Source organism: Pantherophis guttatus, chromosome 14, assembly GCF_059756535.1.
Source record: "Pantherophis guttatus breed Tessera chromosome 14, ASM5975653v1, whole genome shotgun sequence".
In the NCBI taxonomy this organism is placed as follows: Eukaryota; Metazoa; Chordata; class Lepidosauria; order Squamata; family Colubridae; genus Pantherophis; species Pantherophis guttatus.
Window position 1 is genome coordinate 15331813 of NC_142076.1, and position 27859 is coordinate 15359671.

The 27859-nt window shown below is 43.5% G+C and overlaps 2 protein-coding genes across 2 annotated transcripts in view; one reads left to right on the forward strand and one right to left on the reverse strand.

Annotated features, from left to right (window-relative positions):
• Positions 1–71: 71 nt before the first annotated feature.
• On the reverse strand, positions 72–26224 carry TMC7 (transmembrane channel like 7). Its single transcript, XM_060692911.2, has 16 exons — positions 26072–26224; positions 23979–24216; positions 22776–22924; positions 21413–21577; positions 20342–20427; positions 17776–17921; positions 16464–16611; positions 15001–15174; positions 13659–13810; positions 12272–12386; positions 9793–9890; positions 7333–7516; positions 6304–6434; positions 4482–4637; positions 3653–3731; positions 72–2929 (listed from the first exon to the last, which is right to left on the reverse strand). The coding sequence occupies exons 1-16, from the start codon at positions 26118–26120 to the stop codon at positions 2804–2806; spliced, it is 2196 nt and encodes a 731-aa protein (XP_060548894.2). The 5' UTR covers positions 26121–26224; the 3' UTR covers positions 72–2803.
• Positions 25900–27859, forward strand: part of TMC5 (transmembrane channel like 5) — a 33983-nt gene continuing 32023 nt past the window's right edge. The window contains exon 1 of the mRNA XM_034426240.3: positions 25900–27703. The gene's annotated coding sequence lies outside the window, so the exon portion shown is untranslated. The remainder of the gene's footprint in view (positions 27704–27859) is intronic.

Genomic DNA, 27859 nt, shown 5'->3' on the forward strand with positions numbered 1-27859 from the left:
ATAAAATGTATTTTCTTTGGTTAGCCAGGATCATTTTTTTAAACCGTCCAAACACAAATAAAAGCATGTCATTTCTGCAAAGTTTTCACGGTATATTTATTGTATTTACATCCTTGCTTGGTTTTTACAAATGTTTTCTATAAAACATTGAGGGACCAGTCTTTTAACATACCCTTATAACAGGCACAGTTCTTAAATGCAGATGTCACATTTCAAGTTTGTTTGTTTGTTTATTATTTATTTATTTATTGGTTCGATTTATATGCGCCCCCCCCAAGCGGTGTTCTTTTTTAAAAATATATACAAAGTCAGCTTAGTGCCCCCACAATCCAGGTCCTCATTTTACCTACCTCGAAAGGATGGAAGGCTGAGTCAACCTTGAGCCTGGTGAGATTTGAACTTGCAGTAATTGCAGGCAGCTGGTGCTACTTATCAGCACTTTAGTCTGCTGCGCCACCAAGGCTCTTAAATTTATAACGTTAAGCCAGATGTTTGTCCTCTCCTCCAAATAAGTACTGGTTGTCCTCATTTAGAGACCACCAGCAGTTGTTAAGTGAGGCAGTCACTAAGCGAAACCACCACTATGCTTCTGATCTTACTCCAGTTTTCCTTTTGCGACCGGCGAGGCTCACAAATTTGGCCATACAGTTACTTTTTCATCACCGTTGTTAACTGCAAACAGTCGCTAAAGGAGACAGCTACCAAACAGGGACTGCCTGTATTATTTCCATGGTTTTATAACAAAAGTTACGTGGTCCCTCTCCCCGGTCATTAAATCCTCAGCTCTTCGGCCTTAAGATTGGTTGCTGTTTTTGGGTGCCGGCAGTCCAGATTTGTGTACACTGAACACAGGGATCAAAGTAACTTGTGCACAAGGCCAGGGAATCTGGCAGCTTGGTATCGGAATGGAGAAGATGGATTGACTATATTCAAAACAAATATCGGACTAAAAAGTTTCAAACACCTTATGAATGAAACCTGTATTTTCTTTTTGAATATGTTTAGTTAGTTGAAAGGGGAGTTAAAGAGCAAGAGGGAAGTTTGGAGACTACAGAAAGTTAGCTTATTTTAGCTTATGTTTGTTATGCTATACCCTGTTTTTGCTCTGGGAAGTCTGGGGGGGGGTGGCTGGGGGGAGGGGGGTTGGAGGTAGAGGGGGGATGGGGTGGTGGGAGGGGGGAAAATTGTTGTAATGATTGTTAAAACTTTTTAAATTAAAAAAAAATAGAAATCTCAACAACTGTGATTGCTCAGCAGCAGTCCCTGACCTTTTGACTCTCTTTACTGATTAGGTTTCAAATGGTCCCTAGCTCCATAAAACTTTATCTCCATCAAACAATAATAAAAAGCAGTAAAAGGCCATGACCATAAATCTGGGAACGATTGTTCCTCTAAGAAGTTAAGTGCTAGAGGGACTTAATGCCCAAACTATCCCAAAGGTTTGGGGGAGCCACTGGGTTTACAAGGACTTTGGGGGCATCTTCGGAGTGGGATGGCTCTCGGGATACCAGTGGGGATGTTCTTCCAGAGACCAGAAAAGGAATGCTACCTGAGGGCCAACAGATTACAGGTAGTCCTTGATTTACGACTGTAATGGAGCCTGCCCATTTACGGTCACAAAGTTAGAAAGCAGGTCAACATATGACTGACCTGATTTTACCATTTTTTTTGTAGGCTGTTAAGGAAATCACCACGGTCATTAACCAAACTCGTTGTTTGCTACGAGGCGTTTTTGCCAAAAAAACTGGAAGTAAACCCAGTTTTCAGCCAAACCATGATAAATCAATCATGTGATTTTCAGAACACTGTTAATGGCTGTAAATGCGGGCTAGTGGCCGAGTGCCTGAATTGCGTTTATGATTTGGGGAGAGGGGCTATGGTGTTGTGGCCCCGCCCTCTGAGCCTATCCCATCGGAGGAAGAAAGCTCCGAGCATGAGGAAGAGGAGTCAGCCAGGCCTCCCTCTCCAGGCCCCTCCCCTCTGGCACTGTCTCAGGTGCCGGCCGAGGGAGAGGAGATTAGCCGGGAGACAGGTGTCTCGGATGAGAGTGAAGGAGAGACATCATTCCTGGACGCACGCCTCCGAAGGCGTGATAAACGATTGCAGCAGCTCAGGAGGCGTGCTAGGGATTAGAACTGAGTCACTGGACCACACCCCAGAGACTATATAATAGAGGGTGGTGGCCAGTGATCCCTGTGACGAACAAAAATAAACCTTGGATAGTCACTAAAGCATCGTCCGAAACTGCTGAGAGGAATATTATTCTGTTGGACTCTTGTACGCTGAGTATATTATCTTTCTGTTCTGTGGAAATAAAAGCACTTGGCAGACGGTGTGTATATCGCTGCCAAGTTGGAGATAAAGACCTGGGTGTGTGCCAAAGTGCTTCCTTAACCCTCGGCTGGCTGTGTTTGTGTGTGTGTGTGGACGGGGACAGATCATATGGAAATTTCAGAACTGGGTTGTAGCTACTTTTGGGGGTGTCCACGGGAACCCTGAATACTCACGAAGCGATCGTTGCTAAATCAAGGACTACTAGTACAGTTTAAGTTCACACTAATTACACTTGTGTCCCGATGCTGTACTTCGTGAGTCGCATAGTTTGTGCTGCAATACAGTTCATCCTCATCCATCCCCATGACTCCAGCATCCTCTTTGTTTAGCAAGCGTTCGTTGTGGCTCTTGTGTGGTGCTATCACAGCAGCTGAGCACTCTTTAACACAAATGAAGCCAGCACCGCAGAAAATCCTCCATTTACAACAAGTTGAATCTGTGTCCCAGTTTGGGATGGCGGCGACTCCAGTTATTTGCTGATTCCAGCTCCTCCTTGCTTGGACTTAATGTTCCCTTCAAGAGGATTGAAAAAGTCCCAGCGAAGCATCTGAGCTTTAGTTAATTGCTGGATCAGGAAGAGCTTGTCCCGACTCTCCTGTGGAGACACACCAGACAGAAACAAAGTGAGCTCTGATTCAAACATATTCTCATTAGAATAGAGTAGAGTAGAGTAGAGTAGAGTAGAGTAGAATAGTAGAAATAATAGACTAGAATAAATGGAATAGAATAGAATTAGAAGAGAATAGAATAGAATAGAGTAGAGTAGAGTAGAGTAGAGTAGAGTAGAGTAGAGTAGAGTAGAGTAGAATTAGAATAGAGTAGAGTAGAGTAGAGTAGAATAGTAGAAATAATAGACTAGAATAAATGGAATAGAATAGAATAGAATTAGAATAGAGTAGAGTAGAGTAGAGTAGAATTAGAATAGAGTAGAGTAGAGTAGAGTAGAGTAGAGTAGAGTAGAGTAGAGTAGAGTAGAGTAGAGTAGAATAGTAGAAATAATAGAATAGACTAGAATAAATAGAATAGAATAGAATAGAATTAGAATAGAATAGAATAGAATTAGAATTAGAATTAGAATTAGAATTAGAATTAGAATAGAATAGAATAGAATAGAATAGAATAGAATAACAGAGTTGGAAGGGACCTTGGAGGTCTTCTAGTCCAACCCCCTGCTTAGGCAGGAAACCCTACACTACTTCAGAAAAATGTTTATCTAATCACGTGTCACTTAGGGACACATTTGATGAATAAAATTGTGCCTTCAGTAAGAGCAAGGTAGTGGGACAGCATTAATAAACGCCGTCAGATTAAGACTTACCATAGCTAATTGTTCCCTCAGTTGATTAATCACTCTTTTATGTGCTCCAGCCAAGGCAATGAAACAAAACACAACGAAGCTGTAAAACAAGGTGAAAAATACGTAATGAGACACTCTGGTATGGACTAAGTTTGTGAAACACCGTCTTCTGAATTCAGAGCAAATATGAGACTAATATAGGTATCACAAGGCATGGAGAATGTGTGTGTCAACCCTGACGTGAACCTGGCTTGAAGCCATTTTGAAGGCTTCAGGGTTGCCACACAGCGGTGAGAGGGGGGGAAGGAATAGTTAAATGGTGTTTTGTAGCCAAAACAATGAAGTTTTCTTATGGGAACCAAGGTCATTCTCACAGGTGGCTGGCCAGAGGAGGAGCAAGTAACCCAGCAACGGCCCAGCACCTGGATTGGACAGCATGATCACTGACTGGGGGGGGAGGGGAGGGGATAACTCTTGTAAGCTGCCCTGAGTCTCCGGAGAAGGGCAGCATATAAATCAAATTAAAAAAACAAACAAACTCTTAAGCAATTAATGACCAGGATTATGGAAGGGGACATAATGCACTATCAAGTACAGCAAATAGTTACGGTGGCAACCAGGAACACCAAACATCACCCAACATCTCCATTTTAATCTTCTTTAAGATGCTTTTTTTTTTTTGAAAAATAGCCAGTACGGTTCATCTGTAGATTCCACATCTAACCTGCTTAACGTGCCACGATTTCAGAGTTTGTCTAAAACGCCACCCCCAACTGAAATCCACGTTGACAGCTTGCCAAAGCGCTCGTGCGAATCACACACCCCTGGGTCTGTCAACAAAAAAGCTCACCAGGTAACCATGAAGAAAGGCACAGCAAACGTTTCGGAAGAAATGCCGTTCAGGATCCTTTGCAAGGTGAGGGGCAGTTTCTGGATGGTGTGTCCGATGACATCCCACGAACGATTGAAGTTCACGAAAGGCCCACAGGCTTTAGAGGACGGAATGCTGTTTGGGAAGGGACAAGACGAGACAATACCGAATAGGATCAGGCGTATATCCTAAAATTTATTTATTTATGTATTTGTTTATTTATGTCCAAACGTTATATTTTTTTTACAAATAACTTCAAGGTGGCAAACATACCCAACACACCTTCCTTTTCTTGTTTTCCCAGTAACATATTCTGACCCAGCTCCCCAAACACGACAAACCCTCTCTATTTAAATCAATGATTCCTTTATTAAGAGCGCCAGCAGCCCCGGCAAAAAGTTTCTCTCTCACTGCAGGCTAACAAGTCTGTCCGGCAGGGAGATGAATAGTTGTCCACCACATCTATTCATCTCCGCCCCCTGCCTTTTATCCCCAGAGCTAAGGTGGGGCTTCGCTAGCAGCGGTTGCTCTTTCATCCTAAGGACCGGCTCATAGATTTCCATTGCTCTCCTCTCCTCTGCCTTCTGGGCATCCGTGCGACAGGCACTGGACCCAGCTGTTCCTCCTCTTCGTCATCAGCCACCTCCAGACCTGGGGGCTGTTGACTCTCCATCTGAGGGCTGACGGATGGCCCAGTCTTTGCCTCTCTCTCTCTCTCTCTCTCTCTGACAGCTCCATTCCCCCTTCCCTCTCGGAGTTCTCAGGTTGACCCCGACTCCCACATCTCCTCCGCCTCTGATTCGGCTGCTGGGGGGACTGGTGGCCAATAGGCCACAACGTAACAACTCTGTGAAGTGAGTTGGACTGAGAGAGGAGGACTGGCCCAAGGTGACCCAGCTGGCTTTTATGGCTAAAGCGGAACTTGAACTCATGGTTTCTTGCTTTCTTGCCTTAACCACTAGATCAAAATTTTGCTCCGCTACCTTTGATGAACACTACAGCAACTTATTGCACTCAATGGCTGCTAGATGTAGACTACAATCGTCATGATCTCCAGCCTACTAATGCTGGAGATGTTGATTGTGGTCCAATCCATGTGCAGGAACGTATCTCAAGGAAGGCTACACGGTTCCTCTACTTGTCCATGGGGACATACTCCTTGGCTACTTCTCCAAGAGCTGCAATTGACCAGCGGGGCAAGGAACTAGACTACAATACGTAGGGGGATAACACAAAGGAACGTTAAGGAACACATTGGTTGCCGATTTGCTTCCGGGTGCAATTCAAGGTGCTGGTTGTCACCTTTAAAGCCCTTCATGGCTTGGGACCAGGTGATCTGAGGGACCATCTTTTGCCGGTCACATCTACCCGACCCATCAGAGCAGGGAGGCAGGGAATGCTGGGGGTCCCATCCCCAAGGGAGATACACCTAGTGGGACCCAGAAGAAGAACCTTCTCCATGGTGGCTCCCTCTCTCTGGAACATCATTCCCCCCCTCTATGGCCCCCACTCTAATTCTCTTCTGGAAGGCGCTGAAGATCTGGTTCTGTTAGCGGGCCTGGGGAACCAGAGTGGGATGGAACCCATTCAATGGCTCATGTGATCGGCTGTCTCTGGGGCGGGAGGTAATTTTATTACATTAATTTATTTGATTTTTTTATTAGTTTTATTTTTTAAAAAATGTGGTTTTTATATTCTGTAAGCCGCTTTGAGTCGCCATGGGCGAATAGGCGGCAATGTAAATTAAATAAATAAATAAACAAACACCTGTGAATGTTTAACCAACATTAAAGCAACTGACCGTGTCATGCTGAGTCCCAAAGGAATGAATGCCAAAATGAGACCAATCAGTAGTACCACCAAGAAGAAAAAGTTGGAACTGGAAGCTCTGAAGGGCCGGGCTGAAGGTTTACATGTGTGCATCAGGCTCAACTGGAATGCGAAAAGAGAAATTAAGATCTAATACTTCAACACTCAAAAGAGGAAAAAAAAACACGGATGGATTTTTTTACATTATGGGAAGGCAACTACAGGGAGTCCTCAATTTATGACCAGAATCGAGCCCAAAATTTCTGTTGCTAAGTGAGATGTTTGTTAAGGGAATTCTGCCTCATTTGACAACTTTCCCTGCCACAGTTGGCAAGTGTCAGGTTACGATGTCGTCTCAAATATATTGCATTTCCAAACAAATAGTCTTTGATGAAATCTTTCATTTATTGAGCACAACAATCTGTCCCCGAGTCCATCGCAGTCAGCACTGACCTTCTGACCCCAAACCCTCCCTTTCCGTTCCCCAATTCTCTGCGTCTCATTCACCATCTTCCAATTCACTCTTCCCATATCTACTACTTCAGCTCACAGGAATGTCCCCCCTCCCATCCCATCTCCTAGGGGATAATATCTTCAGGGAAAATAAGTAGGTGAAGAGTCAAACGTCCTCTTCTCTTCCTTATGTCAGCACTGGAGTGAATATAGCTTGGAGTGCTGACAGCAAGTTAGTAACATGGTTGTTAAGTGAATCTGGCTTCCTGTGGACTTTGCTTGTCAGAAGGTTGCCAATTGTGATCATAGGACCCTGGGACACTGCAACCGTCGTAAGTATGAGCCATTTGCCAAGCATCTGACTTTTGATCATGACTCTGGGGATGCTGCAATGGTTATAAGGGTGAAAAACAGTCATTTTTCAGTGCCGTTGTAACTTCAGTCACTAAATGAACAGTCGTATGCCAAGGACTATCTGGACTTCCCTAAATATTCACAGTGGACCCAGGATGGAACAAGGCCAGGCCTTCCGAGACAATTCAAGGCACAAAAAAGACCACCTAATTACCTTTTTAATATAAAAGACAATGAAATATTTTACGGCTGCAATTGCTGGGAGGAGAGGACAGTAGAAGGTTCCGATCCAGCAGATCGTTTGTCCATAAACTATTTCCAACACGTTGTCCGGGATGGCAAACTCCTGTAGCCCAACCCACCGGAATGCCTTGACGGGACAATGGCTCACAATCAACCTAAGAGGAGATAGATTATTGAGTCTGTCATCTGGACCTCCATAACTGTCTGGTTTGGCTCTGCAACCCAACCAGACAGACACGGACGTCAGAGGATAATTAGAACTGCAGAAAAAACAATGGCTACCAACCTGCCTTCCTTTGAGGACCCGTATACTGCACAAGTCAAAAAGAGGGCTGGGAAAATATCTACAGACCCCTCGCATCCTGGACATAAATTGTTTCAATTCCTACCCTCAAAATGACGCTATAGAGCACTGCACACCAGAACAACTAGACACAAGGACAGTTTTTTCCCAAACACCATCACTCTGCTAAACAAATAATTCCCTCAACACTGTCAAACTATTCACTAAGTCTGCATTACTATTAATCTCATCCTTCCTATCACCCATCTCCTCCCACTTATGACTGCGTGACTGTAACTTTGTTGCTTATATCCTTACAATTTATATTGATATTGTTTCCTAGTATGATTTGATTGCTTATTTGTAGCCTATGACTATCATTAAATGTTCTACCTTATGATTCTTGACGAATGTTATCTTGTCTTTTTATGTACACTGAGAGCTTATGCACCAAAGACAAATTCCTTGTGTGTCCAATCACACTTGGCCAATAAAGAATTCTATTCTATTCTATTCTATTCTATTCTATTCTATTCTATTCTATTCTATTCTATTCTATTCTATTCTATTCTATTCTATTCTATTCTATTCTATTCTATTCTATCTATCTATCTATCTATCATCTACCTAATCTATGCCTGCCTGCCTGGCTGCCTATCTATCTATCTTATCTATCTATCTATCTATCTATCTATCTATCTATCTATCTATCTATCTATCTATCTATCTATCTATCTATCTATCTATCTATCTATCTATCTATCTATCTATCTATCTATCTATCTATCTATCTATCTATCTATCTTATCTATCTATCTATCTATCTATCTATCTATCTATCTATCTATCTATCTATCTATCTATCTATCTATCTATCATCTACCTAATCTATGCCTGCCTGGCTGCCTATCTATCTAATCTATCTATCTATCTATCTATCTATCTATCTATCTATCTATCTATCTATCTATCTATCTATCTATCTATCTATCTATCCATCTACCTATCTACCTACCTACCTACCTACCTACCTATCTATCTTGTAACAGGTAGTTGGAAGGACTGGCTGACCCTGCCCACCCTGCCCCGCCCCTCCCCTCCTAGGAGTCTCTACGCAACCCGTTTTGGATGCCAGATAAGTGCAGGGCCTGTGCGAAGGCTCTGGGAGGGCAAAAAATGGGCCTACCGGAAGTTCCGGAAGAAGGCCTGTGTCCAGCCTCTGGAGCCCGGGAGAGGCTGTTTTCATCCTCCCGGAGGCTCGAGGAAAGCCTCTGGAGCCTGCGCAGGTCGAAAATGCCCCTCTCCCCCCATGGTGCAGTAGGCCAAGTAGGCCACGCCCACCATGGCCACACCCACCCAGCAACAGGGTAGAGTTGCTATAATTTTTGAATCCCACCCCATGTGCTCTCCTGACTAGGAAAGCTTGGGAGAGCACTGCCATTATCAACAAGGAGGTTATCAGAAAAAAACTGGCAGGGAGTGCCTCTCTTTTGTGTGTTGTGTGTTTCCCAACTAGGAAAGCTGGGAAGGCATTGTCATGATCAACAATGAAATCTCGGAAAAAGCAAGCACTGAGTTTCAACACAAGGTTGACAGCCATATCTAATCTGAACCTGAAGGCGAGATAAAAATAAGATTGCGACCGGTGGTAAGTAAAAGTAAAAGTTTCCCATGGGTTTATTTATTTATTCCATTTTTAATTTGTCTTCGTTAAATGTCTAGGCCCGTGATGGCAAACCTATGGCAGCCCCCTCTCTGTGGGCGCACGAGCTGTCGCCCCAGTTTAGCTCCGTCACGCATGAGCATGCGCCTCCCGCTGACCAGCTGGTCTTCGGGTCTCTGCCACTCATGCGCGCAGGTGGGGCACATGCAGGGGTGCATGTACATGCAAGGGGGGGCGGGGTGTGTGCGGGGGGCCCATGTGCAGGGGGTGCGCACACATTGCATTTTGGGGGTTCAGGCGTGTGCTTTGGGCACTCGGTCCGGAAAAGATTCGCCGTCACTGGTCTAGGCTGCCCATCTCACTATTCAGCGCCCCTCCAGTTTGGGGTCTAGTCTAAAGGTGAAAGGTTATGGACAGGTGTGACTCTCTGATCCTCTGTGCCAAACAAGCCCTTTGACCCCCCCGCCTTGGAATTTCATACTCACTTCCTAGGAAAGTCAATGAAGACGATAACAGCGCAGATGATGATCAAATCAAAGATCATCAGTTTATACATTTCCTGGCCAACTCGGGATTCCCAGCACTGAAAGAAGAGACGAGAAGATTCTCAGATTAAAAACAGCGATTGGTGGGGGGGGGGGGGGGGAAGAATCACCAAGCAGCGTAAAACCAAAGTTAGAAACAGCTATTGGCACCTTAGTGAAATATAGATAGTCCTCAATTTACAACCACAATTGAGCCCAAACTTTATGTTGCTAAGTGAGACAGTTGTTAAGTGAATTTTGCTCCGTTTTACTCCCTTTTTTGCCACAGTTGTTAAGTGAATCACTGTGGTTGTTAAGTTAGTAATACATGGTTGTTATGTGAATCTGTGTTGTGGCCCGCCAGCGGCCTGTGCGGATTGTGGCTGATCCCGACGACGAGGAGGCTGGTGAGGTGTCGCGCCAGCAGCCTGTGCAGCCGGCGCTCGAGTCAGACAGTGAGGAGGCTGGAGAAGATGTGGTGCCAGAGGCAGAGACTCAGCCAGGGCCTTCAGAACCTCCAGAGGCTCCTTCAAGTGAAGAGAGTGAAGTAGAGGAGCCTCTTCTCAATGCTCGAGCACGCAGGACTGCCAAAAGGCAGGAATGGCTACTCAGGAGGAGGTCTCCTCGAGAGTAAGGCTTGGGGCTAATTGGCCACTCCCTTAGCCTATTTAAGTTCGCACACAGCTGGCAAATGTTGCTGGAAACAACGTTTGGTCCTACGCAGAGCATTTTGAGAGTGAGTTTTTTTGCTACAAGTTGGTTTCTGGGCTGATTGCCAACCCTTGTCAGACTTTGTTTAATCTCTGTAATTCATAGCAGGCTGATAAGGACACTGGTGGTTAAAGCCTGCATTTTGAAAGGGGTCTGTTTGTATTAAACGGAGTTTTTGGAGCTGTGTGTGTGTGCTACACTTCTTGGGACCCGTAGCTGGGGCAGAACAATCTGGCTTCCTACTGCTTTTGCTTGTCAGAAGGTTGCAAAAGGGCATCATATGAATCCAGGACTCTGCAACCATCTTAAATATGAGCCAAGGCATTCAAATTTTGATCACGTGGCTGTGGGCAGTAGGGCCGTGGGCGACGGTTGTTAAGAGTGAAAAACGATCATAAGACACTTTTTCAGGGCTGTTGTAACTTAGAATGGTTATAAGGGGTCCTGAGTGCTCTCTGAGCTTCCTTGTTTTCTTGCAGAGGTTTCATCACCCAAACTAGGTAACGTCATCAGAAATATTCTCCTTGATTTGAATGGTTAGTAAATGAACTGTTTAGGACAAGGAGTACCCAAGGTGGTGCAGTGGTTAGAGTGCAGTACTGCAGGGTCCTTCTGCTGACTGCCGGCTGACTGCAATTTGGCAGTTCGAAATCTCACCAGGCTCAAGGTTGACTCAAGCCTTCCGTCCTTCCGAGGTGGGTCAAATGAGGACCCAGACTGTTGGAGGAAAATAGGCTGATTCTGTAAACCTCTTAGAGAGGACTATGAAGCACTGTGAAGCAGTATATAAGTCCATGGGCTATTGCTATTGCCCTTCCTTCCTTCCTTCCTTCCTTCCTTCCTTCCTTCCTTCCTTCCTTCCTTCCTTCCTTCCTTCCTTCCTTCCTTCCTATCTCTATCTCTCTCTCTCTCTCTCTCTCTCTCTCTCTCTCTCTCTCTCTCTCTCTCTCTCTCTCTCTCTCTCTCTCTCACCAGGCTCAAGGTTGACTCAGCCTTCCATCCTTCCGAGGTCAGTAAAACGAGTACCCAGATTGTTGGGGGAAAATAGGTTGACTCTGTAAACCGCTTAGAGAGGACTGTAAAGCACTGTGAAGCGGTATATAAGTCCACGGGCTATTGCTATTGCTATCTTCCTTCCTTCCTTCCTTCCTCCCTCCCTCCCTCCCTCCCTCCCAATCTCACCAGACTCAAGGTTGACTCAGCCTTCCATCCTTCCGAGGTCAGTAAAACGAGTACCCAGATTGTTGGGGGAAAATAGGTTGACTCTGTAAACCGCTTAGAGAGGACTGTAAAGCAGTGTGAAGTGGTATATAAGTCCACGGGCTATTGCTATTGCTATTTTCCTTCCTTCCTTCCTTCCTTCCTTCCTTCCTTCCTTCCTTCCTTCCTTCCTTCCTCCCTCCCTCCCTCCCTCCCTCCCTCCCAATCTCACCAGGCTCAAGGTTGACTCAGCCTTCCATCCTTCCGAGGTCAGTAAAATGAGGACCCAGATTGTTGGGGGAAAATAGGCTGACTCTATAAACTGCTTAGAGGGACTGTAAAGCACTGCGAAGCTGTATATAAGTCCATGGGCTATTGCTATTGCTACCTGTATTTATATCAAGACAAAGCATCTCCATGAAAGTGCTGAACTTCTTCGCCGCTGGGTGTTGTTCAAGGAGAGCCAACAGAAAGAGAAATTTTTAATTCACATACCTAATACGTACACTTCATAAGTAAATCTACTCACTGGATAAAGGTGGTAGTTGTATCCACACGTCTTGCATTTCTCAGCACAGGATGTGATTCGAGTCCACAGCGAAATCAAAAGGACAGCAATGTTGGCCAAACGGACAAAGACACACCTTCAAGACATAATGGAGGTACATGAAGAAGTGAGCCAGTATCCTAGACGTTTTGCAACAGAAGATTAAAGAGCAGTGGTGGGCATCTCTGAAATTGATAGCCGGAATTATCACACTACTAAGTTGTTTGTTCTCTGCTTATATATAGTGGCTAGCCCCGTCAGTGTTGGTGGGAGTGTTTTTGGTGGTTCCTTGAATATAAGCAGACTATATAAACAAAAAACGAAACCCCACTACCTTCTCAGCACAGTAACGTTACCTAGTGTGGTAATGAAACGCCTGCAAGAAAACTACCAAGGTCGGAGAGCACCAAGGACCCCCATAGTTTCGTCGTCCTCCTCTGTTTTGGCCTAGGCTCCTTTAAAAAGCAGGAAGCAAGAATTGGTCCCATCAAAACCTCTTTTATTTACACGACTGTGAATTCCTTTCATTCACAGTCAGCAAGGTTTGTCCGAACAGTTTTTCAAAGGAATATTTATCAACACAAACCTTATCTCGCTTGGCAAGCTGCCACGTAACTTGTTTCCAAACACAGAGTAAGGCCAAACTTAGCACAGAGTCTCTTAGAGTCACGAACAGAACTTTCCACTCTTGAAACGACCGAATGAAGGAATTGTTTCCTGCAAAAGCCCCCTCCCCGTTTGCTCCTCTTTTATATCCTATGGGAGGGGCCAATTACCTCCAAGGTGTGGCTTTACTCCCAAGTCGACCCTGCTTTCTGAGTTGTTCTTGTCTTCTGGCAACTCTGCGCATGTGCACACTGGGAACGGGCTCCAGCTGTTCCTCTGCCTCGCTGCTGTCTATCTCCCTCTCTGCCTCCGACGCAGAGCCCTCGTCTGAGCTTTCCCCAGCCCCCAGGACTGGCCCAAGTTCCTCCCCAACCTCCTCACTGTCTGACTCTGCTGCCAGCTCCCCTGGCTGCCAGCGGGCCACAACATCCTCCATTCCCTTCTAGCACTGATGACATTACCTTGTATGGTAATGAAATGTCTGCAAGAAAACCACCAAGCTCAGCGAGCACCAAGGACCCTTCATTTTAACCCTGAGCTACCAATATTTTCTATTGGGACCATGTGACCATCTGTCCCATTTCCTATGTGAGACATTAAACTCCTCTTAATTATTTTCCTACTGAAAACTGCTGCTTCTCAATCCTATCTGATTTCAGGCTCCACAAAAGGAACATAGGGGGTTTCCTGGGCTCTACAGTCCCTCCCGCCCACTCACCCCATGTCAGAAGAGAAAGCAAACCGCAGAGAGGCCACCATTTACCTGATCAGAGTTAACCGTATCTCGAAGATGGGCGAATAGTCTTCGTATTTGATGAGAAACGAAAAAATCAGCGGCGCAAAAAAGTTCGCGACAGTGATCACTATAGAAGGTAAGTACTGCACAAAGAGGTCGTCTAATTTGATGTTTTTTTCCTGCGTGGGAAAAAAGTTTCTTCGATTTGTTAAAGATTCCTAGTTTAAACCCACCCATAATGGCCGGGTTCAACAAATCGTGGTTAAAATAAGTACTCATTTAGAAATTGTCATGCATGTATCCTAATGTTCAACCAAAATGTTGGAGATGTGATTGTTTGGATGCTACATATTATCATATATGGTGGACTTGCAAGAAAGTGAAGGCTTTCTGGATAAAAATTTGGTGGGTTATGCAAAATGTTCTGAAGAAAAAACTCCAATTTTCTCCTCAATTGTTTTTACTGGGCATAGTTAAGGGCTTTTCAATGGGTGAAACAAAATTAATATTGTATATGGTGACAGCAGGTAGGTTACTGATTGGTCAATATTGGAAAAGGGATGTTTTGCCTACTATTGTATAATGGACTTTGAAGGTGGCCAGTTTTGCAGAAATGGTAAAGATATCAGCATACTTAAAAGACCGCACTCAAGAGACTTATGTATGGGAGTGGAAGAAATGGATAGATTATGTGCAGAATAAATACCAAACTAGGAAGTACCAGATAGCTTTTAGTTGAATGTTGTGTAGAAATGTATAGTATATAGGGGGTAGAATAGTTCAATCTCATGTAGAAATGTATAGTACACAGGGGGGAGAATAAAAGGGTGGTAAAGTATGATAACATATGATTTGGATTTGGATTTGACCTTGGGGAAGTCATGGGAAGAAGGGAGGGTTAGGGAGGGTTAGGGAGGGAAGTGGGGGGGGGGGAAATGGGAAAATTTGTATTTGTAAAACTTTTTCAATTAAAAAAAAAAATAAGTACTCATTTAGCCCACTGGTTGAATTCTAAGCCATTGTTCTCCCAGAGCTATTGACAAAATACAACAGATTGAAAGAATAAAATGAGTTAGGCCAATGATGGTTAACCTTTTTGGTGCTGAGTGCCCAAACTGCACATACGGGCGCGCGAATGCACCAGCGACGGGAGTCAGAACCCCCAAAATTCAATGCGAGCACACACCCCCGTGCATGCGGCCTCCCCCCACGCATGCACACACGTACATCCCCCGCACATATGCCCCATCCCCCCACACCTCATTTTGGCTTCCAGGTTAGTGCAGGAGGCTTTCCAGGCCCAAAACAGAGGCCTTCCCAGAGATAAATTAGGATCAGAACATAATTTCAAACATTGCTTGCTACTTACTGGGAAACTGTGTTCTTGTGAATAGACGGTTACTCTATAGATGGAATAAAAGCAAGCCGACAAAACACCCAAAACGACACAGTTTAAGAAGATCCTCAAACAATAAATACGCGTTTTCTCTTTGAAGCTTCTGTCTGCTGCCTTCTGTCTTAATCGTTCATCCTGCAAATCTGTCTGCGAACAGAAATATATTTATAGGATTAGTTTTTAAATCAATCACAATCAAAATCATTTTTAATCATTTTTAAATCATTTAAATTTTAAATCATTTTTAAACAAATCTATGGGATCTGTGGGGGCACCTACGATCTGGAATGAGCTCCCCCCAGAGATACGGAGGATCCCGGATCTGCGCACCTTCCGTCGCGCGCTTAAGACTTTTTTATTTCATCAAGCCGGCCTGGCCTAAATCTTCTCCCCTTTTTAAATGTAAATTTTAATTTGTTTTTAAATTATGGGGTATTTTAAATTTGTTCAGCCAAATTATTTAATTCGTTTTTATTCTATTTTAAAGTTTTGTATTTACGTGTTTTATGTTGTGGCTGTTCACCGCCCTGAGTCCTTCGGGAGTAGGGCGGTATAGAAATTTAAATAAATAAATAAATAAATCATAAGAAGGGATCATAATCATCTGAGACAAAGCAATTACTTGTCCCTGGTCAGAAGACAAAATAAATGTTGTATAATTTAACAAGCAAGGCTATGGTTTTCCCAGTTGCAATGGATGGCTGTGAAAGTTGGACCATAAGGAAGGCTGAGCGCCAAAGAATGGAGGCCTTTGAATGATGGTGCTGGAGAAGACTCCTGCGAGTCCCTTGGACTGCAAGGGGATCCAACCGGTCAGTCCTAGAGAGATCAACCCTGACTGCTCTTTAGAAGGCCAGATCCTGAAGAGGAAACTCAAATACTTTGGCCACCTAATGAGAAGGAAGGACTCCCTGGAGAAGAGCCTAATGCTGAGAAAGATTGAGGGCAAAAGAAGAAGGGGACGGCAGAGAACGAGGTGGCTGGATGGAGTCACTGAAGCAGTTGGCATGAGCTTAAATGGACTCCAGAGGATGGTAGAGGACAGGGAGGCCTGGAGGAACGTTGTCCACGGGGGTGCGATGGGTCAGACACAACTTTGCAACTAACAACAACAAACGGGCGATAAGAAGAGACCATAATCATCTGAGGCAAAGCAATTACTTGTTCCTGGTCAGAAGGCAAAATAAATGTTTTATAATTTATCAATAAAGTATCTCCCCAGGTGATTAGTCTTTATTATTTTTTTTAACTTTTACTGCTGATTTTTCTAACAGAACTTGTGACAAATGCCAGGAGGTGGAAGAAAAACTTGCATATACTTTTTCTAGAACTATTGTATTGTACTGTATTGCAAGTTTATTCAACTGTTTGCTACTTGGGATATTTGATAAGAGAGGACGGTTCAATACGTTATTAGAAAAAAGAAATATACGTACTTTAAGTTCATAAAGTAAACTGCTGTGTTTTAGCCGAGCAGCGTTTACATCTGTAATGCAGAAATCCCAGCCAGCAAGAATTTTATTGCAGTAGCTCTGAAACGGATCTTCATTGTATATCAAGCTTCGTTTAAAACCTTCCACCGAGCTGTTAATAACATTGCCAGGGTGTTGTTGTTGTTTTTTTTAAAAAAGAAGAAAGCAGTGTTAGAAATTTCAGGATGCAGTGTAAAAATTCTACACAAACTTCAAAGCTGGCTGGGGATCTCTGGGAGCTGAAGTCCACACATCTTAAAGTCACCAAAGTTGAGAATCCCTGTGCTATAAAATAATAAACTTACTTTGGATTACTGTACAAAATACTGGAACTATGACGGATAACGCTGTCTGTCGCATTTGGGGAATTTATATTACAGGTAGTTCTTGACTTAAGACCAAAATTGAGCCCAACAGTTCTGCTGCTTAAGCGAGACAGTCATTAAGTGAGTTTTGCCCCATTTTACCATCTTTCTTGCTGCAGTTGAGTAAATCACTGCAGTTGCTACGTTAGTCACAAGGTTGTTAAGTGAATCTGGCTTCCCTTTTGACTTTGCTTGTAGGAAGGTCACAAAAGGTGAACCCCGGAACAACTGTCACAAATATGAACCTGTTGCCGAGCGCCTGAATTTTGGTCACGTGACCACGAGAACGTGGCAACAGTCGTAACTGTGAAAAACGATCATAGGTCAGCTTTTTTCAGTGCCGTTGTTAACTTCCAATGGTCACTAAATGAATTGTTGTAATTCGAGGACTACTTGTGCACTCATGCAATCAGACTATCTTATCCATGTCTTTTAAATACCCCAAAGCCCTTTAAAGGTAAAGGTTCCCCTCGCACATACGTGCTAGTCGTTCCCGACTCTAGGGGGCGGTGCTCATCTCAGTTTCAAAGCCGAAGAGCCAGCGCTGTCCGAAGACGTCTCCGTGGTCATGTGGCCGGCATGACTAACGCCAAAGTCGCACGGAACGCTGTTCCCTTCCCACCAAAGGTGGTCCCTATTTTTCTACTTGCATTTTTTACGTGCTTTCGAACTGCTAGGTTGGCAGAAGCTGGGACAAGTCACAGGAGCTCACCCCATTAAGGGGCACTAGGGATTTGAACCGCTGAACTGCCGACCTTTCGATCGACAAGCTCAGCGTCTTAGCCGCTGAGCCACCACATCCCCTACAAAGCCCTTTAGAATTCTTCAATCCCCAACTCTGCTCTTTAGAAAAGTCATTTCTATGGCCTTGGCTTGGCAAAGGGAAGGCTCATTTACCCAGCAGGATTTACCGTTTGATAATCCAGACAAAGCTCACCGAAAGGCAAGCCAGCGTGATCAGCAAATACGCCAGTGGCACGTGGTACTCCAGCAGACCCAAAGGTACGTTATCCACGGAGTAATAGCCATAAAAGAGACTTGTCATTTCAAGAAACCCCTGCAAACAGAATTCAACAAAGGAAGGTCAAGCTATTCCATTCAGACTCGCAACGGGGAACAGTCCTGCATTAGAAACATGGCTGAATGCTCAACGCAGCAATCTGAAATCATCAGTGGCTGTTAGGTTGCAGTCAATACAAGCCATTTTTCCCCTTCTATTTTTGGCTCATTCAGAAATAGAATAGACTAGAATTGAATTCTTTATGGGCCAAGTGTGATTGGACACACAGGAAATTTGTCTTTGGTGCATATGCTCTCAGTGTACATAAAAAGACAAGATACATTAGTTAAGAATCATAAGGTACACCACTTAATGATAGTCATAGAGTACAAATAAGCAATCAAATCATACTAGGAAACAGTCAATATAAATCTTAAGGATACCAGCAACAAGGTTATAGTCATACAGCCATAAGTGGGAGGAGATGGGTGATAGGAACGATGAGAAGATTAATAGTAGTGCAGATTTAGTGAATAGTTTGACAGTGTTGAGGGTATTATTTGTTTAGCGGAGTGATGGCGTTTGGGAAAAAACTGTCCTTGTGTCTAGTTGTTCTGGTGTGTAGTGCTTTACAGCGTCATTTTGAGGGCAGGAGTTGAAACAGTTTATGTCCAGGATGCGAGGGGTCTGTAAATATTTTCCCAGCCCTCTTTTTGACTCCTGCAGCAGAAGTCAAATCCTTCTGAAAGGACTTTTTGCATAACGAACTAAGTCATAATCTGATTTCTTATCATGTTGCCTGAAAAAAAGCAACCACTGCCTGCAGACATAGTTAATGGCTAGTCTGTAGCGCTTTATTACAATCACCAACCAGCATATGGACATAAAATCCATCTTAATTCTTATATGCAACCACAGTGACGGATCCAAGAGGCAATAAGGACCGATCTGTAAACTAATGGCTTGTAAACTATGGTTAGTATACCGTGTTTCCCCGAAAATAAGCCCGCCCCAAATAAGCCCTCCCCAAAAATAAGTCCCCCCCGAAAATATTTAACCGCATTCGCAGCCACTCCCTGCCATTTCCTCTATTTAGGGTTAGGGAGACAGAGCTGGAAATCAGGTAAGACAGCAAGAGGATCCCAGTCTTGCTCCACGTGCCCCAAAATAATAAAACCTCCCCCAAAATAAGGCCAAGCATTTATTTCGGAGTAAAATATAAGATAGGGTCTTATTTTCAGGGAAACACGGTAGTATGTTGTGTGAATCCATTGTGTTAAATGGTTTTTAATGGGATTTTTAAATTTTATAGACTTGGGGTTTTAAATTGGGAGGCCGATGGATTTAATCTCTTTTAATTATATTAACTTTTGTATTGTATGTATTTTAATTTTGTCTGTTCACCGCCCTGAGTCCCTTTTGGGAGAAGGGCGGTATACAAATTAAATTAATAATAATAATAATAATAATAATAATAATAATAATAATAATAATAATAATAATAATAATTGTGTGGCCACTCGGTGGACTGCTGAAAACTGCCAGGTTCTTTAGGATACAGAGATTACAAGCGCAATCTAGGGTGACATGTGTAAAAATGAATAAATATTAAAAGAGTTACAGAGGAAGAAAAAGATATATTCATCCACGTTTTTTCAACTTGCCAAGAACTCTTAAGAACTCTGTGCAGCATTTTCTTAGGATTTGGGTGGGGCCTATGCCGAGATTCAAATCCTCTTGGAAGCTTTTATCATCTTTCAATATTTTTCATTCTTAAGCACAAAGTGTAAACTCTGTGGTTTCTTAAATAAAATATGAAAGCTGGAGGTTACAAGCTGGTCATGATTTCACATGGCAGACCATCTGCCAGAGCAGGGGTGTAGGCCGGATTTGGCCTGCGGGCTTAGATCTGGCCGGCAAGCCCGCCCTGGAAACCGGGCTGCGGTGCCTCTGCCAGCAAAAACGGAGCTTGGGAGGGCTGTACACTCTGTTTCCCCCAAAATAAGACATCCCCTGATAATAAGCCCAATCGGGCTTTTGAGTGCATGGCAATAAGGCCAAGCGCTTATTTCAGGGTTCAAAAAAATATAAGACAGGGTCTTATTTTCAGGGAAACACGGTACTATGTTTGCATTATTTGTATTTAAAATAATTTTTAAAAAAAATCTACTCATGTGAGTCAGTCTGAAGAAGGTCAAAGGATGTTGCAAAGATGGGGGAAGGAACCGGGGCTGGTGCCAGCCTCAATTTACAAAAAAGCAAAACCGGTTTTAGCACTAGAGGTAGAGGTAGAATTTTTTTCCACCCAGGAAATGAAAGAGAAACACCCAGGAAATGAAAGAGAAAATATAAGTAACTGGGAGCAATAGAGAAGACTTCTGGAAAGGAATGACTTTTTAATCAGAAAGGACTAGGAACTTGATTTTTTTTTTTTAAAAAAAGCAAAACGTTTTAGAAAGTTATGATCAAGTACTCACTGTGCCAGACAGCAGATCTATAATATAACTGTAGAAGTAGACCAGTCCCTTGGTGTTGCCGATCATATAAACAGTGCATTCTGGCCCTGTAAGGAAGGACATTTAGAGCAAAAATAAAAACTTTAGACGGAACCAAAAAACTTGAATATTCTGCCCGAAAGCTGCATCAACCACAGCCTGTTTTTCTACAGTCAGGTACAGATAGTCCTTGAGTTATGACCACAATTGGGATTGGAATTTCCATTGCACAAACAAAGCAAGCCGGTTGTTAAGTGAACACCGCCTGATTTTATTACCTTTTTTTTGCCATGGTTGTTAAGCGAATCACTGCAATTGTTAAGTGAACCATGCAGTGGTTAAGTGAATCTGGTTCTGTGGGCGTGGCTTATTTTGTGGGCGTGGTTTGATGGTCATGTGACAATTCTTTAGGATTTAGCAGAGGTACTGGTCTACCAGGCTTTTAACTGCTTGCAGAGCTGTACCAGTCTACCCATTTATTTTTACAGGCACTGGTCTACTCATTTATTTTTGCAGGCATTGGTCTACTCATTTATTTTTGCAGGCACTGGTCTACTCATTTGTTTTTGCAGGCATTGGTCTACTCATTTATTTTTGCAGGCACTGGTCTGCTCATTTGTTTTTGCAGGCACTGGTCTCCCCATTTATTTTTGCAGGCACTGGTCTCCCCATTTATTTTTTCAGGCACCGGTCTACTCATTTATTTTTGCAGGCATCGGTCTACTCATTTATTTTTGGAGGCACCGGTCTACCACCACACTGCCTTTTAACACTGATCAACTGTAGGGCGGCCCTTTGAAATCCCAGGGCAAGAGTTTAAACAGCTTTTTCCTTCCAGCCGATCAGCTGGGACTCGGGAGGCAGCAATAGATTGGGGGTGGGGCCAAATAAAAGATAAGAATAATGCGGGGGGCGGGAGGCGGGGGGGGCAGAACCGGTTTGGTGACGTCATATCGTCACCGCTACCGGCTCGGCAGAACCGGGTGGAACTGGGCGGAACCCACCACTGTCCTAATTGTGTTCTGGAAAGGGGTTCAGAGACGAGTGAGTTACCCGTTTCTGGGGGAACTTTCACGTAGCTGCCATTCACAACTCCATATTGAACAAGAGCCGTCGGAAGGGTGATGAAGCTGAACAGGAGAAGGAAGATGACCACGTTTAAGACCACCAGGAACCGCAGGAAAGAGAAGTAGGACTTGATCCCAGTGCCAAATTTCTCTAAGAGAAAGAGAGAGAAATATTAATATGGAAAAAATATTCCCGCTTTGCACAAATCAATCTTTTAAAGGACCGCATTCAGCATGAAGACAGTCCACCAATCACTTCACGTGACTCAGAGTCCCCTGTCAGGCCTGGAAGCCATCTTTTTCGTTGGGCCTTCAGGCCTGCCACATTTACTACTGTGGGAAACTGGGAGGGGGGATTGTATGGAGCATGGGTGATATGTAGTCATAATAACATTCCTTTCTCAGAGAGTCAAGGACATCTTGCCCTGCACCTGGAAGGCTGGAACTGGGAGGCATCTCGAGTTGGGATGGTGCTTTGATTGGACCATGTGATGGACTTGTGGGTTCTGGGCAGGGATTTGAACTTTCTTTTGGGTGGGGAAAACCTGGAAGCTTTCAGATTCGGGTTTTCCCAGATGTGCCAATATGACATCTCTAATAAAATGGAACTCTGAGGAACTTCAAGCCTCGAAGTCTTATTTCATCGGGGGTGTTACTTGGAACCCCGACAGCCCCCATAGCTGTCTTTTGGGGGCAGCTTTGCATGCCAATTGTGGCCTCTCCCATCACGGTTTGTGCCTTAACCTAACTCCAGGAAGCAATCAATTACGGTTAATTAAATAAATCTCGGACACGCAAGCCATATCTTAGGGTTGCTTCTCCTAAATGACATCGATAAAATAAAATATAATTTGCTGCAGCATCCTGATTTTAGGATGTTCTTTTTAGAGACACTCAAGTGGCATCATTAATCTTTTGTGCTGATTAACAACGGTTTAATTCCACTTCTTCTTTTAATCAAAAGCATGGAATCGCTTTTGCATGACATGATCTGTTATTCCTAATTGGGGGAGGGTCACCTTGCCTTATTCCAAATCCAGCATACAAATGGGATCATAGTAAGTGGTCCAGTAAATCCTTCTTCAGACACTAAAGTACTGATAAAAGAGACTATTTCTAGCTCAGGGTTGACCTGTGGGGACCTTGGTGCTCTCTGAGCTTGATTGTTTTCTTGCAGACGTTTTATTACCAAACTAAGTAACATCATCAGTGCTACTTAGCTAAGACTACAAGGAAATAACAAAGCTCAAAGAGCACCAAAGACCCCACCTATTTTTCTAGTCTATAGTAAGGTCTGCCAGCCAAGAAGCCAATATAACTAGAGTGCAAAAACCATAAATAAGACTTACCCTCGATGCTACGGATGTCATATCTCCACAATTCCAGGTAAGAGATTAGTTCTTTGATATTCTCTATCGTTCTCTTGAGTGATTTATTAGTTGCCTTCTTCCACTGATTCCACCTTGACTGGGATTGTATTTGTTTTTCTTCAAGCTCCCTGCTCACAAAAACAGACATATTAAAGGCATCTTATCTCTCATTTTGGAATGAGCAAAATACAGGTTAAGTTCTTACGTTACGCTAAGCATAACTTGGTTTCTTTGGTTTTACTGAATTGTGTGAATGCAGCAACAGCAATTATTATACCGATTTATAGTTTATCCAGTTCTGGGAATCTGTTTTTTCCCCCATAGACTGTGTTTTTTAAAAAAACATAGAGAATCATTCATATATTCTACCAACTCTCCACAAAATTCCAGTAGTTTGCAACTTAAAATGCAAATAAAAGATAACTGTGATGTCTTAAAGCCCCCTTATGCAAATTATGTGACTACCAGTCCTCCCAATTATGCAACCATATACAGGCAGTCCTTGATTTATGACCACAACTGAGCACTAAATTTCCGTTGCTAAGCAAGACGTTTGTTAAGTGAGTTTTGCCCCATTATACAAACTTTCTTGCCACAGTTGTTAAGTGAATCACTGCAGTTGAAAAATTAGTAACCCGGTTGGTAAGTGAATCTGGCTTCCCCATTGACTTTGCTCGTCAGGTTGCAAAAGGTGATCTCATGACCCCGGGACGCTACAACGACCGTCATAAATATGAGCCAGTTGCGAAGTGTAACATAGCCACGATGGATGCTGCAAGTGATGTTGTAACTTCGAACGGTCGCTAAACAAAAGGTTGTAAATCAAGAACTACCTGTGTTAAAAGCTCTTCTAAAACATGATATGCAAATGTGTTCCTGAACTTTTCAATGATTTGTTAGGTTGGCCAACGCATCCCATGCACCTTTTTTTTTTGCAGGAGACAAGCTTGAAACACAGCATGCAATTTGGAAAATCTCCACGTGCCTCTTGCAAGCAAATATTTAAATAGAGCTGCAAGTTTAAAAGCAGTCCATCACGACACCCTGTGGATTCCTCTTTTTACGAACGGGACTTGTATCTCCCCTATAATCCATTGCCAAATATCCGAAGATTTTTTTTTTTTTTAATAAATAGAAAGGGACCCCACTCCTCTCTATAATTTGCAGCGTTTCTATTTAAACCTTAAACGTCTCTTCTCCGCGAGCGGCATGGCGCATTCTCTCAGCGGACGGTCGAGGTTGACATTTCTTGTTTCCATCCCTTGGATGAGATTCCTGGCCTCTCGAGAAGCCGATCGTGCTAAACTGTGAGAGTTATCCACATTTCCGGTTACTAATCTTCGTCTCCTCATAGATTGGTAACTGGGCAGTTCTTGGAGGAAGGTTACCGCTGGCACATGGGGGTCAGGAAGAAAAACATCTGCCAGAATAAGAACAATAAAATGACCTTCATCATTCGGTAGCATGCGGTCTTCTTAAGAGGTACCCAATTGCTCACCATGAAAAGGGCTGCTTAATCAAAGGGGCTTTTTTAAGCTTGCTTTTCAATTACAACAGATGTGCCCACAGAACTGGGCTACAGACTTAACATTTTACAGAAATTGTGGTGGTTTTTTTAAAAAAAACTCCTCAAACCCCATCATTGTAAGACATAAATAAATACCAATTAGTGTAGAATATCAGAATTGGACTGTGGGCTCCTTGGTGCTCTCTGAGCTTGGTGGTTTTTCTTGCAGATCTTTCATGACCCTACTAGATAACGTCATCAGTGTAGTAGTTGGGTGGTGAAACATCGGCAAGAAAACCACCAAGGACCCCACAAACATCAATTATTTTAGATACAGCTCTCCCCATAAAGAGCAAAAAGAAATCAAGAGAACCACTTGAGAAATTATTGAGGGAAGGATGAGAAAGATAGGTGGACAAGCCAAATCTGACTTGGGTCATTCTGTTACATAGAGAGAAGCTCATTGGCCTGGTTTAAGCCTGTTAAGCCAAGTTTGTTTAGTCACAATTTCTTGGACAAGCCCTACAAGTTTGCTTCACACAGAACAGTGACTCATAAACTCACCACTGTGGTTTAGTACTCGGTTTGACATAGACGAACTAAATGCCGGATCTCTAATGACTATTTTAAAGGTTTGTTTCAGCATTTCCAAGAAGTTCTAAAAAGTTTTACATTTTCCCACGCTGGTTACACTAGCTGGAGCTTATCAGAGTTGGGCTCCAAGTCCTTGGAGGGCACCTGGTCACTTATCCTTGTCATTGTTTAAACCTTTCTTTGCAATATCTAAAAGAGCAAGTGTCTGTCATTTTAGGGCTCAATTGCAAACACCCAGAGCATGAATCCCATCCAATTAGGTTTCAAAGAGAGAGGTATTAATTCTAACCAGCTTGATTCAAACTCGGATTCCTGCATTCTGCCATATAAATTTAGAATTAGAAATAAAGATTCTTTATAGGGGAGCTAGACTCCTGATGGCTCCAGGGCTCAAGCCTGAAACTGGGTTGGGGATGAAAGACCACCAAGAAGTTGGGTTGGGGTGTAAGACCACCAGGAATCTGGGTCAGACATGGAGACCCCTGGGAACCTGGGTTGGGGATGGGAGACCACCAGGAATTTGAGTTGGGGATGGGAGACTCCTAGCAACCTGAATTGGGGATGGGAGAACAAGAACTTGAGTTGGGGATAGGAGACCACCAGGAATCTGGAGTGGGGATGGGAGACCCCTGGGAACCTGGATTGGAAATGAGGGACCACCAGCAACCTGCATTGGGGATAGGAGACCTCCTAGGAACCTGGGTTGGGGATGGGAGACCACCAGGAATCTGGGTTGTGGTGGGAAACCCCTGGGAATCTAGCTTGGGGATGGGAGACCACCAGGAACTTCAATTGGGGATAGGAGACCCCTAGGAACCTGGGTTGGAGATGGGAGACCACCAGGAAGCTGAATTGGGGATGGGAGACCACCAGCAAACTGAATTGGGGATGGAAGATCCCTGGGAACCTAGCTTGGGGATGGGAGACTCCTGGGAACCTGAATTGGGGATGGGAGACCACCAGGAACTTCAATTGGGGATAGGAGACCACCAGCAACCTGAATTGGGGGTGGGAGACTCCTGGGAACCTGGGTTGTGTTGGGAAACCCCTGGGAACCTGAGTTGGGGATGGAGACCCCCTCAACCCAAAGGGGGCTCCTTCTGAGGAAAGCGCCCCCTCCCTCGGTGCCCCAAGCCCCCTTCCCGCCCGTCTCCACCCGGCGGCCCCGACCCACCGCCGCTGCAGCCCTCGGCCGGGTTTTCCGAGCCCCGCCGCCCGCTCATGGCCTCTGCTAGCCGGCTGCTCCCGCCACGCCTCACCGCCCTTTCCTGCCGGCCCGGCCCGGCCTGTCCCCCGCCTTAGCCGCGCTTCCGGGCCGGGGAGGTCTTCTGGGCGGGACGGGGCGGGTCCGTCTCGGGGTTCGGGCTCTGGGCCAGGCCGGGGATCCGGGTTGGGCCCTTTTTTTCCTTCCCCCTTTTTCGTCAGGAAATTCGCTTTTTATTTCGCGCCCCTCCTCCCCCGCTGAATAAATAGGCCCCTCTCCTGGACATCATTCCCTCATAAATGGCATTCTTATAAATCGATTTTTTAAAAAAAAAAATAAATAAACTTTCTCCTTCATAAATGATGGTCCGTTTCTTGGTGAAATGAAAGCCTCCTTCTTCGGCCAATCCCAATTTTTTGTTTTATTTTATTTTTATGTATTTATTTCTTAAATTTATCCGTCGCCCACCTGACCTCTAAATGAGTTCTTTATTTCTTTTGCTTTTTTCACCCCTGTTTTATTTCGCTTCACCATAATGAAGATCTGGTGAAAATTCGAGCAATTTTTCATTCAATGATCTGGTTAATTTCATTTTTTTTTTCTTCAGTAAATTGGAGATGTTTTAAGTCAAGGCATGCCTTTGTCTCCTTTGAATTTATTTCTTTATTTTCCTCTTCAGTTTAATGTCTTTTTTTCTTCTTCTCCCCTCTGTAAATTCGGTTTTTATTTTTCTTGATTGTTAGATGAAGGAGTAAATTGGAGATGTTTTAAGTCAAGGCATGCCTTTGTCTCCTTTGAATTTATTTATTTATTTTCCTCTTCAGTTTAATGTCTTTTTTCCTTCTCCCCTCTGTAAATTCGGTTTTATTTTTCTTGATTGTTAGATGAAGGAAGGGGGAACCCTACTGTGTTAAATTCAGCTTTATTTCATGATGAATGAAAATCTCATCTGTCTACATTTGATTTTTTTTTAATCTTGATGATTCTTATCTGAATTCAATATTATTCCTTTTCCTCCTGAAATGAACGGTCTTTTTCATCTGCAAATTCGATTTTCAGTTTGTTAACATTTATTATTCCCTTTACTGAATGAATGCCTTTTTGTGACATTGATTTTATTCCCTTTGGATCCATCAGCGTTACTAAAGGAAGGCCTTTATAAATTTCATGGCTAAATTTGCTCATTGCTCATTATAGGATAATGAGAATTATCGAATGCATCTTTTCCGTTGGTGCTCAACAAAATATTTCGCAGGGTTTTAAAAAAAATAATTTCAGTTGTGTTGTTGCTCTCCTTTAATTATTGCACAGGTGTTTTCAACAGCAGGAACGGTTAATTTTTTTTTTCCCCATCCACATTTGCATACTCCAGGCTTTCGTTCTTTGAAAAACAATACTTGTACAGTGGCGTTTTCCACTTTCCATTCATCATAACTGTTGTATGTTTGCTAAAGATAAACATTAGCTTTGAATATTTTGACAATAGTTCAGTTCGGAGCATTCTAATCCTTGGTCTGCATTAGCTGGCCTTATCAATTAGCCAATGTTTGGATCTTTGAAAAGTTTCAAAAGAAAGAAGAGGAATGCATGAACTAAAAGCAGGTCAGTAGTTGGGAATTCTAAGCCAGAGTTTTTCCTTCCGATTTTTTTAAAAAAGTTTTTTTGAACAATATACTGTACAGGTGATCCTCAACTTTCAACTGTTTGCTTAGTGGCCATTTAAAGTTACAACAGCACTGAAAAAAGTGACTTAGGAAT